We start from the raw sequence: 14,375 nt of genomic DNA on the forward strand, positions 1-14,375 counted from the left end.
CCCCCCCCCCCCCCCCCGCCAACATCAACCACAACCATCGCTTTCACATCATCACATCAAGCATTCAAACCCAACAGCATTCATCATGTCAAACCCAAATATACGCCCTCTCGCCCCGGCCTACAACAGGCTTGATCCGGGCTTTCGGCCTGCCGCGAGTCCCAACATGTCACCGTCCTGGAATTACAGCCATCTGCCCTTGCCCTTTCTGAAGATCGTCGACGTGAACGAGCAGTGGAACGGCAACGTATTCTTCTGTCACGAGATGATCGTCTGCATCGACAACGAGCATTTCTTTATCTGCGAAATCTACAGCCAGATGGGTAACGGTTTTAATCCTTGCACGGTTAACCTCCAGCAAGTCGACATGAGGCCTCGGGGGCCAGACCTTATCCCCCAGGAGTTCACCAGATTCGCTATCGGATTTTTCAAGGTCCAGCCGCACGAGATCTTTTCGCACCCGGTTATCCCGGTCCAGCATTATCAGCCTGTGTTCACACCAAGCCTCACGATTGCGCCGCTTCCCGTACAGAGCTATTGCTACATGAAGATGCCGTGTCTTTCCGGCTACAACCAACTCAGCGACAAGACCGTCATCGCGAAGTCGGTCACGGACGAGGCGATCATCGGAGAAGTCCTTCTCAAGAATCCGCATCCCAATCTGGCCAAATACTGGGGCTGTGTCGTACAGCAGGGACGTATCACTAGCCTCGTATATGGCAGATACGCCATAACCCTTCTCGACCGATTTCAATCAAAGGTCCCGATGAACATAGTGAAGGTCATGCAAGAAATCACCGCCGGCATCACGCATCTACACAACCTCGGCTACGCACACAATGATCTAAACCCGTCCAACATCATGATGGACGCGAATGACAGTGCAGTCATCATTGACTTTGACTCGTGCGCGGTGGAAGGTGGGGAGCTTAGGAAGCTTGGAACGCCAGGCTGGTCGAAGAATGCCGGGGATATGAAGGTCAGCGCTCGGGAAAATGACTTGTATGGTCTTGAGAAGATTCGGGAGTGGCTGAATCAGGAATTGGGGGTGGGAGATCAGGCTTCTTTTAACCCTGAGACCTAGGCTATCAAGGGTGCTATTGAGAAGCAGAATTAGGCTTATTAGTTTACTGAGACGAGACGAATTAGTCCATTGAGACGAGAGGAAATATACTTTAATTGTTTGTTTAACCTTGTGCCAGCATCAGTCAAAGTTGCAGGAATAATGGACATTTTCTTGTGATCCAACACATCAAGCCACCGTGACTCAGCTTTTGTGCTGGCTTAAACCTGGAAGATAAACCTTACTGCAAGGCTAGCTATCTGGTTGATCGCACATCATATCACAAGAACAAGGCGCGAATAGCATGGGAGATGAACAACTTTGACCAAACTTAGACCGACACTTAGGCTACTTTATTCTTTGTGGCGTGGACAATTCATTTGTTATCCACCTGGCCCTCCTTTCAGCCCTAGCCGAGAACCTTGGATAACAATCTCATATCCATCATTTACACCTTCACAAACCTTGAGCATATTGACTTCAGACACTCACTCCTCGTTCTCAAAGGTATTGACCAGAGTCCCAATGTGTGGCAGAATCTCAACTCTAAATTCATCGCCAGCCTGAAGATTCTCTTTGGGGTTCTTTCCCATTCCTACGCCTGCTGGTGTACCTGTGATGATGACTGTGCCGGCGGGGAGGGTTGTTCCTTGGGAGAGGAAGCTGATGAGCTTTGGGATGCTGAAGATGAGGTCGCTGGACATGGTTAGTGGCTGGCTGATGGTAGATGGTAGGAGGGTGTTAGAGTATCTTACTCTAGAGAACAATCTTGCAAAACCTTGCCGTTCTTCAACCCACGGATATGTAACTTTGTAGGATCCGGTATTGCCGACGTTGAAACCAAGACAGGTCCTACCACCATCCCATTAGCACCTTTCCAATGAATAGTCTTACAAACTCACCAATAGGACAAGCCCCATCAAAGCCCTTAGAAAAACACCACTGGCTCTGATTGAGTTGCGAAACACGACTAGACACATCGTTTGCGGCAGTATAACCCAGCACATATTCCATGGCGTTCTCTTCGGAGACGTTCTTGGCTGGTTTGCCGATGACGACTGCTAGTTCGGATTCGTAATCGCCACTTCCATCGTTTTGGGTGATTTTTGGAAGATAGGTTGGGGAGGGGTAGGGATCGCCTAGGGCTGTGTTTGGTTTGAGGAAGAGCGTTGGGATGGTGGGAATCTCCATTTTTACTTCCTTTGCGTGTTGAACATACTATTCTCACATTAGTCACCACTCTTACTGCAATATCAAGGCAACTTACGTTTAAACCGATGCAGCGGATAGTGCCCACTTCCTCTTGTGCCAGAGGTGATAAGATCCTTTCAACAGATTCAGTTCTGTCTGTGGGAACACCTGGGGATAGGACGGATGTTCCAGAGAAGACTGTCACGGTGATACTCTTGCCTTCACGAGTGGCGAGACCGATATCCAAATCTTCTTGGATTGGTTCCCCGATGAGGATGGTTGGAGAGTCGGACTTTGGGATGAAGCGTACGAGGCCTGGTCATGGTTAGAAATACCTGACGGTTAGTCGGGGTGTTTCCTTACGCTTGAACGATGGAGAAGCCATTTTGATCGCGTAACTTATTAATGAAGAGTAACAATGAGGATTTTGGTGAATATTCTCTCACATTCTGCTCGCCATACTTACGTCCCTTATCATGGAGTCTCCTACATCGGAGGTTGTGGACCTCGGGCTGTGATCCCCGCACTTCAACGTGGGGTTGTAAATCGAGCCAATCAGCGACCGCAGAAACGGAAGAGAGATTCTCAAAACGAAAGATATATCCGCCTTCGTCTTGAGATGATGTCCATTCACAAATAAGATCATCTCATGGCTGAACTCATTGATAGTCAACGTGGTGGAACTTCTTTTTTTAGTTCAGAAACACACCGATTGGACAAATCTACCGTGAAGCAACGGGACAGCAACAGTCATGGCGTGTCAATCGAGCGACAGTGAGGGCTTTCGCCAGTACCTTCCCGATCTCAATACACCCCGTTTCCAAGACATGAAAACGCACGACGCGCATACGTACGCCGAGAATTTCAAGAAGAATGCGCAACCACCCTGGCTTCATGGTCTGTGGCTACACTGGCGCAGGCTATTCCAGCAACCTTATCAAGGCATCACTTCCGATGGTACGCTTCTTTCCAGCCCTCACGTAACTCAACTAACAATTCCAGGTGTCGTGAAGGACGGCCTCTTCGAACTTCAAGATGAAGGCATTCCAATCCGTATCATCGTCGAAGCAGCAGCGAGTCTCTGTAATAGTCTGACAGACGATCAAAAGCAAAAGACGTTCTATCACATTGACAGTCCCGAATGGCGTAGCTGGTCCAATCCCGAATTCCTCCTTAGCGACAAAGGCATCCGTCTCGATGAAATCACGGCCGATGTACGAAATAAAGTTCTTAAAATCCTGGAAGTCACTCTCTCACCAGAAGGATACGAAAAAGCCCTCGGCGCAATGCGCGTAAACCATTTCCTGGGTGAATTGGTCGAAACACCATCCATCATGAATGAATATTCCTACAACTTCGTTCTTTTCGGCGAACCATCCACTGATCGTCCTTGGGGCTTTTCCTTCTACGGCCATCATCTGTGTTTGAACATTTTTCTTTATAAATCCCAGATCGTCGTGTCTCCTTGGTTCACTGGCGCAGAGCCCAACCTCATTGATGAAGGTCCTTATAAGGGCACTCGGATTTTACATCAGGAGGAAGAAATGGGTTTACGATTGATGCAGAGTCTTCCAGACGAGAAGAAGAGAATCGCACAGGTCTACAAACTCATGAAAAATCCAGCCATGCCGCCCAAACGCTGGAACCACGATGACCAACGCCATTTATGCGGCGCATACCGCGACAACAGAATCGTTCCCTACGAAGGAATTCTCGTCTCCGAAATGACACGCTCACAACAAGAAAACATTCTCGAAATCGCAAACGAGTTTCTGTTATACCTTCCCGCCCAGGCACGCATGATGTATCTTAAGAAAGTCGAGCAGTGGTTCCGCGAGACGTATTTCTGCTGGATTGGTGGGTTTGGGGAGCATGACCCGTTTTATTACAGGATTCAGAGTCCGGTTGTTATTTTTGAGTTTGATCATCACTCTGGTGTTTTTTTGAATAATGAGGAGCCGGCGAAATTTCATATTCATACTTTGATGAGAATGCCGAATCGTGGGGATTATGGGGTTGCGCTGAAGGAGTTGATACCGGGTGTTGAGCAGGAGTATCTCTGGGAGGGATAGTTGTAGATGAACAAATATCCACGATTATCCTGCCGCTTTATCGGGATAGTTGAAAGGAGCTGCTCCGCAAAAAGGCTCAGAACGGAAATATAATAGAATATGCAAGATGTGTTTGCTAGTTGAGACCGTAGAAGTATGCGTAGGAAGCAAAAGCCCCAGCCAATGCAACGACGGGCAACTTCCAAGTTGGTCCAGTTTGACTCTCCCGATATCTAACTGCCCAGTCAAGTTGATACCCAATTCCCACTTCCAAAGACCGCTTCCACGCTGGTCTAGCTTCACACCGTTCATACCACTCCTTCAACCTCGGGAACTTCTCCAAATTAACCATCTTAGGATGTACAGCCAAATCCACACTCATTTTAATCGCAATATCCGCCCTCGACAACTCACTGCCCATCAAGTACTCCCGTCCCTCGAGTTCATTCTCAACGACCTGGAGCGCATTGTAAACCTCCTCATTTAACCACCCCTTGTTCAAACTCCAACCCAAAAGTCTCACTATGGAGCTCAGAGGGAAGGGTACTTGTGTTGGGAGGACGTAGAAAAGGTATTTTATTGACAACCTGGCGATGATATCGCTTATAGCCAGACTGATGAGATACTCTTCGCGAAGACGGTCGGCTGGGACGGTGGAGTAGGTCTGGGTGAGATAGAGCATGCAGGCGCTCATTTGAGTGATTACGCGCCCGTCGGGAAGAATGAGCTGGGGTGCGTGGCCTTGGATGTGGGTTTCTTTCATGCCGCGTTGAAGGGTGCTGACGGGTCGGTCGAATTTGGTGATATCGTAATCTACGTTGAGTTCTTCTAAGAGCCATAGGACTCCTTGGGTGCTTGGGGAGTGCTGGGTGAGATGTCAGTAAAAAGGTTTCTGGGGATGAGAGGGTTGGACGGACCGCGAGGTAGATGAGCCTCGGCTTTGTTGGCTTCTCTGCTGCGTCCATGTTGGCGTCTGTCATTAATGTCGATTGCGAGAGGAAGGCAGTAGAGAGAATGGAATTTGTGAAAGATGTAAGATTATCACCGTGTCCTACGGTCCTGCGGGTTCTTTATACAACTAAGTCTTGGCAGCTGACTGTGATGCCCGTACCGGCCAATTACATTTCAGCTGTTGCGAGGTTCGGCTTATGGCAGCATTAATCACAAGCTTAAATCTCACCACGTCTTTTTTCCTCATGGTCTGTACAATGACAAGCTGTGATATCTGGGACCGGGTAATTTTCTGGAGGTGATCGCGGTGCCTCGTGTGCCTTCAAAGTTTGTGTGGGGATGTTCCAGTTATGTGAGAATGGGTAGTGAGTGAGCAACGGCGGATGTCCAGGACCAACTCTCGTGATAAAGTACATAATATCACTTGAATCAATGACGAAGAATTGTTCAAATATGAATTACTTGCCTTTTTGTTATACATCATAGTTTAGTGTCTGGTGCATATTGGACGGAGAAGCGGAAATTGGCAAAATGCCGACACATGTGTTGGACGTCATTTTCATATGAATCCATCTACGTCATCCATATCGAAAAACATATATTAACAGATCTTATTCTTCACTTTAATTCAATAATTCAATTCTTAATAATACTCACACGTTTTTAAACCGTTTTAACATGTCCCACGTGGAAGTCTTCTCAATCGCAACCTCGCTCATCGCCTCAGGCGGGATCGCCACCCTGACATTCTTCGACGTTCCCGAACTCCAATCTCAACCCGCATCGCGCTCTCTTCCCTCCATTAGGTGGCTCTTTAGTCGCGGCTCTCACGTCTTCCCCTCCGCTTCGCTACTTTCGACGATCGGGTTTATATACTCTGCCTCAGCCAGCAATGGCAGCTCCACCCTATACTCAATCTCGACCAACACACCTAAAGCAAATGGGTTTTTACTGGCTGCAGCACTTTCATTTGGCATCGCGCCTTTTACTCAACTTATGATTCCTACCAATTTTGCGCTTATCAAGAAGAACAATGAATTGGGTGGGGCTAGGAGTAGGAAAGCAGATGGTAGTAAGACTGATAGAAGTGCGTTAGACTCCGTCATGGGTAGTGGTGAAGGCGATGAGTTCACGGATTTAAGTGGACCTCAAGAACGTACGGAAAAAGACTCGAGTCAAGAACAGGATGAGGAAGTGAGACAGCTGTTGGAAAAGTTCCGTTGGCTCAATCTTGTCAGAGCTGTCCTCATTGGAGCCGGAGGTGTCGTTGGTCTGTACGCAGCCCTGTAAGAACCACATAAACTCCATATTATTCGTACCCGCGGTAGCCGGTTAGATGATCTATCTGAAACACAAACACCAAATTTACCTGATATCAATCTGTTGGTTCAACCAACAAAGACCCCGCGTCTCCGCTGACAAGAACCGATTGGCTCGTCAGCCCTGGCGGAATCTTCAGCGCGCCAGCTGTTTCATCAATGATGACTAACCACGTCAGCAAACGAAACACCGCATTTTCATCTTCTTTCAATCCTACTCTAACAACGAGTGCATCATGGCGGCTGTTGAGGCGGCCTTTGAAAATGAATTCAGCTTTCTCAAGTTTGGGGACAAAGACGAGTTACAGTGCCAAGATGAAATAACTGTTAAGCGGACGGCTTATTGGTCCCACTGTGGACCGTTGATCGACACGTCAGAAGGTCTCCCATCAACATTTCACGACTTCGAGAAGAGGACATTCGCAGGCTCTGTGCAAGACAGACTTATTCCTTTCTTGAATCGTGCAAATACTGTCCTTGAAGGAAAGGGCTTTCAGCATTACTTTCTCACAATACGAGCTTCGACACCAACACACGAATTCGATCGGCCGAGATGGCATACCGACGAACTCTTCTTCACCGACGCATTACCGGGAACAAGACTGGGCCTCAAATCACCATACACGAAGGCTCACCAGAATAATGGGACGAACTGGAAGATCTGTACAACACTTCTCGGTCCATCAACACTCTTCATTCCCCTGTCACACCAATCATCAGCCCGAGAAGCCCAAACGTCTGCTCGTCGCGCGGCAAGTACAGAGCATAACTGCTCATTCCTCACCTGTATAGCATGCGCAGCAGCCTCCGACGCCGTACGCAGCGAATTAGCTGCCACACTTGGACCTTGTGGTGCGGAAGTGGCGGACCTGGGAGAATGCGCTGTGTTCAAAGTTGGACGCGAGTTTGGGGCTGTGCATTCGGAGCCGTGTATGAGTGAAGGTGATAGTGGGAGGGTTTTCGTGAACGTCGTGCCGGGCACGGAGGCGGAATTGAAGGAGTTGATGGGCAGATGGGGAATGGAGTTTCCGAGACAGTGGGAGTTTCCTAGACAATTGGACATTGGGGATTATTAGCAATTTGGTTGGAGTTTTCCTAGGCATGTGTGATTAAGATGGAATAATAACGGATTGAAAGAAAAAGCCTCGCTCAAATATTCACTATTTCAAGAATAGCTCATACCCTTTCCTACTCTTGTCGACTGTCCTCAATCACTCTTCAAAGCACTGCCAATAAACACCACCTCGACAGCGGCGAACCTATATCACACATCAGCCCTCATTCACGAAATCCGTATAGCATACTTACGTAGCTGTAGCAGCAAATATCTCAATCCTCTTCGCACTAGTAAATATTTCCAGCACGACAGCAAAAACAACGGTGAACAAAACAGTAAGACCCAACCTCAGAGTCGTCGAGGTGAGAGTATTCAAAACAAATATTGTCAATACAGGGAGTGCTGACGACACCATGACAGCAATCAGATTGCTCGCTTTGATAAGCTTGGAGTCCGAATATGAGGTCAGCCCAGATTCGAGGTCGACGACTCGGCCAGTCATGAACTTCTGGCTGAAGATGCGATGATATATTCGAGCCATGACACCCATGATGAATTCAGTGAACGGGTCGGAATCTTCAGCTGGTTGGCGGAGCGAGACGTATTTTGTCACGTCTGTCGGTTTCCAAGTGTAAAGTTCCGTACCACCCATCTTCGCTGTGAAGTTGTCGCCACCTTTAGGATCTGTGAGCCAATCCTGTAGGGCGTCTAATTGCGACTTTTGGGGAGTTGGTAGTTTCGATAGCTCTGCGACTTCGTTGCCAGTGAGTGCTTTGTCCAGGGTAGGTATAGAAGTTCCAGTGGATACCTACCTTGTAGAAGTAAAGTGTCTGGCTTGTTAGATTAATTTTCAAACGGGGGACTGAAACTCACTGTACTCAGTAATCCTCGTCCGTAGAGCATTTAGAAGGCTTAACTGATCGTTGCCATCATTATGAGCTTCTTTGTCCCTTCTCGTTGGTACCGAATGCCGAAGTGCGTGAAAACTTCCCGAGTGAATGTGCCCGTTTTTATCATCCTGCTCGGCTTTCAGTTGAAACCGATACTGAAGCTCGACAATTTCTGCTTGTAGCGCCATCAGCTGTGTGATATTGACCTCGTCAAATTTCCGGAAGATGGCAAAGTTTTTATCCTCCTCCATAATTCTGGCAAGTCGATGGTATCTTTGCGGCGCCGCCATTGTGATTTCTATATATCGTTTGAACTTTTCTTCTTTTCCTTCTGACTTTTCTTGCCCTTGTGGTAAGGATGGGGAATTAGATTGTTCGTGGAATAAAAGGAAAAGAGAGGATCGTCGGGAATTGAGGCAGGCTGTTGCATTGTTGTACGCCACTTTGTTACGGGCTGCAGCTTGTGTCATACCATCAGCCCACCATTGGTTGGCGTGTGCATTTGTGAGACCCTTTCTCAAGGCTATGTGGTAAATCACAAAACGTAGGCAACAGGCAGGTTGCGACACAAAAGGATGCCGTAGGCGGGGTCATCAGTTCATAGTGGGTATATATGAGCATAATAAACATTGTTGCTCTACGTCTGTTCCTATCTCTCATTGACTCTTGACCATTGGATCAAACACAGGGAGAATATGAAAGCTAACTTCCTCCTTCCGATCTATTGACTTTCTATCGTTGACTGATTAGCATGGATTCCAGAACCTCGATTTCAATTATAGCATCGCTAGCTGCCTTTTCTTCCTCAAGCCTTCAGTTGGCTCACAACTATGTCAGTAGTTCTGCAAAGGTCAGAAAGCTGCATTTAGAAGTTCAGATTATACAGCACATCTTGGAAGAATGTTATTCGATACTATCGGACACCAACCTATCACCACCATCAATTCAGATATCGGCAGAGATTTGCTTGAACAGCCAGTGCGAGCTATTGAAGTTTATGGATCAGCCTGGACCTCGGGATGAGCTAGCAGATTTTGGAAAAGAGTCAACACCCTGGAGCAAGCAAAGAATGAGGCTCGCTTGGCCAGAGAAGGACTTCACAGTTCTTTATAACTCGTTCCGTGATTCTGTGTTTCTACTCAGAGACCTCTCATTGACGTGGGTAGACAGTTCCAAATCCCGGTTTCTTTACTGACAATGACAAGTCTGAGGACGGACCAGCACTTCTTGAAACTAAGGTTCGTACTTCTCTAATTGAGCAAGAACATGGCTCCTTACACTTCGTCCAAAGCATGGCGATAGCGCAGGTCCTGTACGAGAACGACGAAGAAGATACCGAAGGTGCTGATCCTGTTTTGGCCACCAAGCTCTCGCCCTCCACCAAGAAGAAAATGCAACGCGCATTCGCCGCCGACGTACAAGAGCTAATGATCAATGACTTCACCCGGAGCCTTGTCGTCATCATCCAGACCAAGAATGAAGATGGGATACTCGTTCCGCGATTCGTACCCGTGCGAAGCAAATACGACACGGGCAGCGATGAGAATTTCGTGAACGCGGAGATACTCAAGAAAAACCAGATCGATCCAACATTGATAACTGCGATTCCAGGAAAGCATCAAAAGAAGCGTGAGCTCACCATGCTTGGAAGCCTTACCTTTATCCCAAAGCAAGAAGTCCGGCTATCATGGCACAAGCACAACGACATGAAGCAACGAGAAGACGTTTTTATCATCGTTGAAGATGCACCTTTTGACGTGTTGATTTGTTCAAAGCTATGGAAGGTCGATTCCGTTCAAACAGGCTTGTTCCTATTTGGGAGAAATAAATCAAAAGGTATGCACTCTATACCATGGGTCGCGATTCCACTAATCATTTCCTAGCTGAGAAGCGTGAACAGAAAGAAAAGGCTGAGAAGGAAGAAACAGATGCGCAGACCTTGATCAAGGAGCAGTTGAAAGAAGCAGAAAGACTTGTTGCACGAGGTTGAGGGTTCGAGTGGGATAGCCACCAATATCACTCAATCTCACGGGCTGATATGGTAATGAAGAGTGGAGGAAACACTTGGAATCTTGGTGGAATAGAAGAAGTCTAGGGTATGTTGGCCAATGAAAGAGCTGCTGTATTGATATCAGCCACTTGTCCATGGGTCTTAGCATGCCTTCTGCGTCTCCAAACTCCCAGCCACCATTGGATGTGATGTGCACTTTTCTGTTCTATTTTCAGGCTCAACCTTTGAATGGCTAAGCAATTCTGGGCATATACCTGCAGATCTCACAAAGCCACCAATGTGATAGGACGGTAATAGAACTTGGAAGCGCCCATGGCGGCCTGCTGTTGGGCGCTTCAATCAGGCTGAGCGCTTCAAATTTTGATTGGTGAGATAAAGGGGTAAATGTATTGGCTGGATTTCAGTCGTTTGACATGTCAACTTAGATGCAGCCAACAAGTTCAGTAGTTCATATCACTGGTGGCCTGATTTACGACGAGCGGGGTCATTCGTGTCAGCATTGTACTTGTGTTTGACCTTGGTCACGAACATTCGCTTTTTCTCATCTTCCATACAGCGGTTCTTCATCAATATCAGAATTAAGGTCTTTGGTATTTCTAAGTCACAAATGAGGTACGATGAGTTCACTCATTGAGGAAAGAAATCTCGCATTCCGGGAAGTGGAACCAGGAGGATCTCCCGTCGAGACGTTTCTCAGGGTCTGGCCTCGCCTCGAGTCTCATTACGGAAACATGGTCAAACATTTGCAAGGCGCTTTGGAAGGAGCACTCAACATTCGCTGCACCGTTTCAGGACGCGTGAAATCATTAAGTTCAATCACAAAGTCAATCGAGCGACGCCAAGTTCATCGTGGAAAACAGTATGATAAAGTTGATGAGATCTTCGACGACCTACATGATATCGCGGGCTTCCGTATTGTCGTTGACTATCCCTCGGGAATCCAAACTGCTAAGCTTTTCGTTACCCAAAGCTTTCAACTGATATCTACGAATGTCTTCAAAGCAGACAGAGAAGTCCCCGATGCCTGGAAACCTACCTTTGGTTCTTTTCAAAGCGAGAATCATCACGTTGTCTTGCATTCCGATGCTAAATACCCACTCAGCCCATTTTGCGATATCCTGTTTGAGATACAGATCTTGAGTCTAGCGGAGAGTCTATACAACAGGCTGGCACATCCTCTACTTTACAAGCAATCCTCCGGCCAATTGCCCATCAACGAGCAGAAACTGATCGACGTCACACATGGCCTTTCTCTCTGTTACTGGATATGTCTTTCATGTATGGAGGACCGCCTTGAAGGAAAACCGACGCAAAACATTCCCTTTGCAGTTCAAACAGTCGCCCAATTAGATGGGAATCAAAATGCCGACATGAATCACTTCGTGAAAGCTACACCCTATCCCATGCCAGCATCTGGCGGAAGGATTCCTATCGAGAAATGTTTGGAGACGGTGAAGGATCTGTCAAAAGAAGCAATGTCTGCGGATCAGCTCAATAGTCGGCTTTCTGTGCTATTAAAGTAAGTTATTGTTACCGGCTTATGCTTTTCAGCGCTGACCAGAGAATCACAGTGATTCAACCCATACATCGACAATCAATGCAAACTATGGATCCGGCAATATCGTGCAGAACTATGGCTCCGGTACCAACACCCATAGCAACAACACTTACAATAGTGCAGGAGGAAACATAACGTTTGGTAAGTCTTGACAGTACCAAAAGATAGCAGTGGATCAATCAGATTATTTCCGCCATATTGGCATCTCCCAGATACATTGAATTCTCTGTCCTAGCTGTTCTTAGTCGATTACTAACCCATTAATATTTCTAGCCAAGGATGATACCGAGGACGAGATTCGCAACGCCTTCTGGGTAACAGATCCGCAATCTCACAAAGAAGATATCCAAGAACGGAAGGGTGGTCTAATCAAAGAATCGTACCATTGGATCCTACACAACGAGCAGTTTGTAAGATGGTATGAGCAAGAGTACCCACTCCTCTGGATAAACGGCGATCCCGGCAAAGGCAAGACAATGTCCGTATGCGGCATCATCGACCACATCAGTGCCTTGTCAGTTTCCGACACCATTCTTTCATACTTCTTCTGTGATGCCAGCGACTCAAACTACAATAACGCCACCTCCGTCTTGCGTGGTATCGTCTACTCCATTATCTTCCGAAATAGTGCGGCCTTGTCCTACGTCCGAGAGCAATTCAAGGAACTTCAGAAGGCACTTTCAGACCCAAGACTTGCATGGCCCATATTGCAAAAGACCTTCATTGGTATCGTTACCGCAATCAAGGATCAAAAGATCTTTCTAATCATTGATGCGCTTGACGAATGCAGGGAAGGTCGAGAGAAGCTCATGGAATTTATTGTCAAGCAATCATCTTCGCTAAACGTCAAATGGCTTGTCTCAAGTCGCAAATGGCCAGTCATCAGAGAGATCCTAATGACTTGTCCTAAGTTGTTAGAATTGAGCTTGGAGGACAATGAGATAGATGTCTCCGAGGCAGTTGGCCTTTACATATCGCACCAAGTGGAAAGCCTCTCTGAACTCAAACGGTACGACCCTCAACGGAAAGAGGCCGTTGGAGTCCGTCTTCGTGCAAAATCAAACAACACATTCCTATGGGTTTCGCTTGTTTGTGGAATGCTCAAGGAAATTCCCGCTTGGCAAACAATGAAGAGACTTGACGGGTTCCCGACCGGGCTTGATGCCCTGTACGGGAGGATGTTGGAGCAAATCCAGCCTTCACCTGGAGGTAAAGAAGATCTGACTTTTCACGAGCTATACGAAAAAATCATATCATTGAGTCTGGGCGCGTTTAGACCTTTCTCTTTGGATGAGCTCTACTACTTGGTCGACGATCAGGAGATAGCTGTGCAAGAATTTGAAGATATAGTCGCCTTGTGCGGTTCATTCTTGACGGTCCAACGTCGAGTCGTTTATTTCATACATGACTCAGCAAAGGACTACCTCCTTCATGATGCGAGTGGGTTCAAATTTGACTCAAAACAACAGCATGCTGTACTGTTCTCACGATCACTCGGCAATCTGACACGGTCACTCAAGCGCGATATCCTGCACCGTGAATCTCATGCTACACTAACAGTGGAAGAGGGTCTTGGATTCATCTCATATCAATGCCTTCACTGGGTTTCTCATTTGGTGGAGTCTGAACAGTCCACAGTAACACAAGAATTGACGGACGGTAGCCCTGTTGACAAATTTCTGCGCCAGAAGTTTCTGTTTTGGGTCGAAGCTCTTGGCCATCTCAAGTCTATTGCCCTTGGTATAAGTGGGATGTTGAAGCTGGAGCACATGCTTGATGTATGAACGGTATATCAATTAGAGTCCAGTGTTGCTGATCAACGATAGAACCACACCTCTCAACTCAAAGACCTCGTGCAAGACGAATTGCGATATATCCGTTATCCCGGGTTCGGGATTGAGCAATCCCCTCTCCAGGTATATCCATTGTTGAACTTCACCCCACGTCTGAGTATGACTAGGGAAGTTTATGATTCTGAAGCGCCACGCTGGTTTACTTTGCAACAAGGCGTAGATGATTACTGGAGCCCATGCATATTGACCTTGGAAGGTCATACTAACACCGTCTTTTCTGTCGCTTTTTCTTACGATGGACGTCTCTTGGCGTCGGCGTCCAGGGATGAGACAGTCAAGATCTGGGATGTTTCAACAGGCTCGTGTCTACATAAACTGCTGGCACATAATGACGGCGTTAAAATATTGTCTTTCTCAACCAAGAACTACAACGTTGCAACAGGATCAAGGGATAGCAGCATTAAGATCTGGGATGCGAATGGGGGCCTCTT

The 14,375-nt window shown here is 47.2% G+C and overlaps 8 protein-coding genes across 8 annotated transcripts; 5 read left to right on the plus strand and 3 right to left on the minus strand.

The window, feature by feature from the left end:
• Nucleotides 1-85: 85 nt before the first annotated feature.
• Nucleotides 86-1,084, plus strand: FIESC28_07667 (uncharacterized protein; the record flags this gene model as incomplete). Its single annotated transcript, XM_031161807.1, has 1 exon — nt 86-1,084. One exon carries the CDS (start codon nt 86-88, stop codon nt 1,082-1,084), a length of 999 nt encoding a protein of 332 aa, XP_031014066.1.
• Nucleotides 1,085-1,551: 467 nt separating this feature from the next.
• On the minus strand, nt 1,552-2,639 carry FIESC28_07668 (uncharacterized protein; the record flags this gene model as incomplete). Its single annotated transcript, XM_031161808.1, has 5 exons — nt 1,552-1,759; nt 1,819-1,915; nt 1,966-2,281; nt 2,331-2,569; nt 2,618-2,639. 5 exons carry the CDS (start codon nt 2,637-2,639, stop codon nt 1,552-1,554), a joined length of 882 nt encoding a protein of 293 aa, XP_031014067.1.
• Nucleotides 2,640-3,081: 442 nt separating this feature from the next.
• FIESC28_07669 (uncharacterized protein) lies at nt 3,082-4,326 on the plus strand (the record flags this gene model as incomplete). The annotated part of the gene is made up of 2 exons (XM_031161809.1): nt 3,082-3,211; nt 3,257-4,326. The coding sequence occupies 2 exons, from the start codon at nt 3,082-3,084 to the stop codon at nt 4,324-4,326; spliced, it is 1,200 nt and encodes a 399-aa protein (XP_031014068.1).
• A 115-nt stretch (nt 4,327-4,441) lies between these two features.
• Nucleotides 4,442-5,270, minus strand: FIESC28_07670 (uncharacterized protein; the record flags this gene model as incomplete). The annotated part of the gene is made up of 2 exons (XM_031161810.1): nt 4,442-5,170; nt 5,223-5,270. 2 exons carry the CDS (start codon nt 5,268-5,270, stop codon nt 4,442-4,444), a joined length of 777 nt encoding a protein of 258 aa, XP_031014069.1.
• A 664-nt stretch (nt 5,271-5,934) lies between these two features.
• Nucleotides 5,935-6,546, plus strand: FIESC28_07671 (uncharacterized protein; the record flags this gene model as incomplete). The annotated part of the gene is made up of 1 exon (XM_031161811.1): nt 5,935-6,546. The coding sequence occupies one exon, from the start codon at nt 5,935-5,937 to the stop codon at nt 6,544-6,546; it is 612 nt and encodes a 203-aa protein (XP_031014070.1).
• Nucleotides 6,547-7,782: 1,236 nt separating this feature from the next.
• On the minus strand, nt 7,783-8,812 carry FIESC28_07672 (uncharacterized protein; the record flags this gene model as incomplete). The annotated part of the gene is made up of 4 exons (XM_031161812.1): nt 7,783-7,834; nt 7,884-8,403; nt 8,445-8,462; nt 8,506-8,812. The coding sequence occupies 4 exons, from the start codon at nt 8,810-8,812 to the stop codon at nt 7,783-7,785; spliced, it is 897 nt and encodes a 298-aa protein (XP_031014071.1).
• Nucleotides 8,813-9,719: 907 nt separating this feature from the next.
• FIESC28_07673 (uncharacterized protein) lies at nt 9,720-10,512 on the plus strand (the record flags this gene model as incomplete). The annotated part of the gene is made up of 3 exons (XM_031161813.1): nt 9,720-9,760; nt 9,814-10,358; nt 10,406-10,512. The coding sequence occupies 3 exons, from the start codon at nt 9,720-9,722 to the stop codon at nt 10,510-10,512; spliced, it is 693 nt and encodes a 230-aa protein (XP_031014072.1).
• Nucleotides 10,513-11,150: 638 nt separating this feature from the next.
• FIESC28_07674 (uncharacterized protein) lies at nt 11,151-13,875 on the plus strand (the record flags this gene model as incomplete). Its single annotated transcript, XM_031161814.1, has 3 exons — nt 11,151-12,052; nt 12,105-12,232; nt 12,365-13,875. 3 exons carry the CDS (start codon nt 11,151-11,153, stop codon nt 13,873-13,875), a joined length of 2,541 nt encoding a protein of 846 aa, XP_031014073.1.
• Nucleotides 13,876-14,375: the final 500 nt, after the last annotated feature.

This window comes from Fusarium coffeatum (assembly GCF_003316985.1).
Source record: "Fusarium coffeatum strain FIESC_28 chromosome Unknown BRIP53273_contig_173, whole genome shotgun sequence".
Classification (NCBI taxonomy): Eukaryota; Fungi; Ascomycota; class Sordariomycetes; order Hypocreales; family Nectriaceae; genus Fusarium; species Fusarium coffeatum.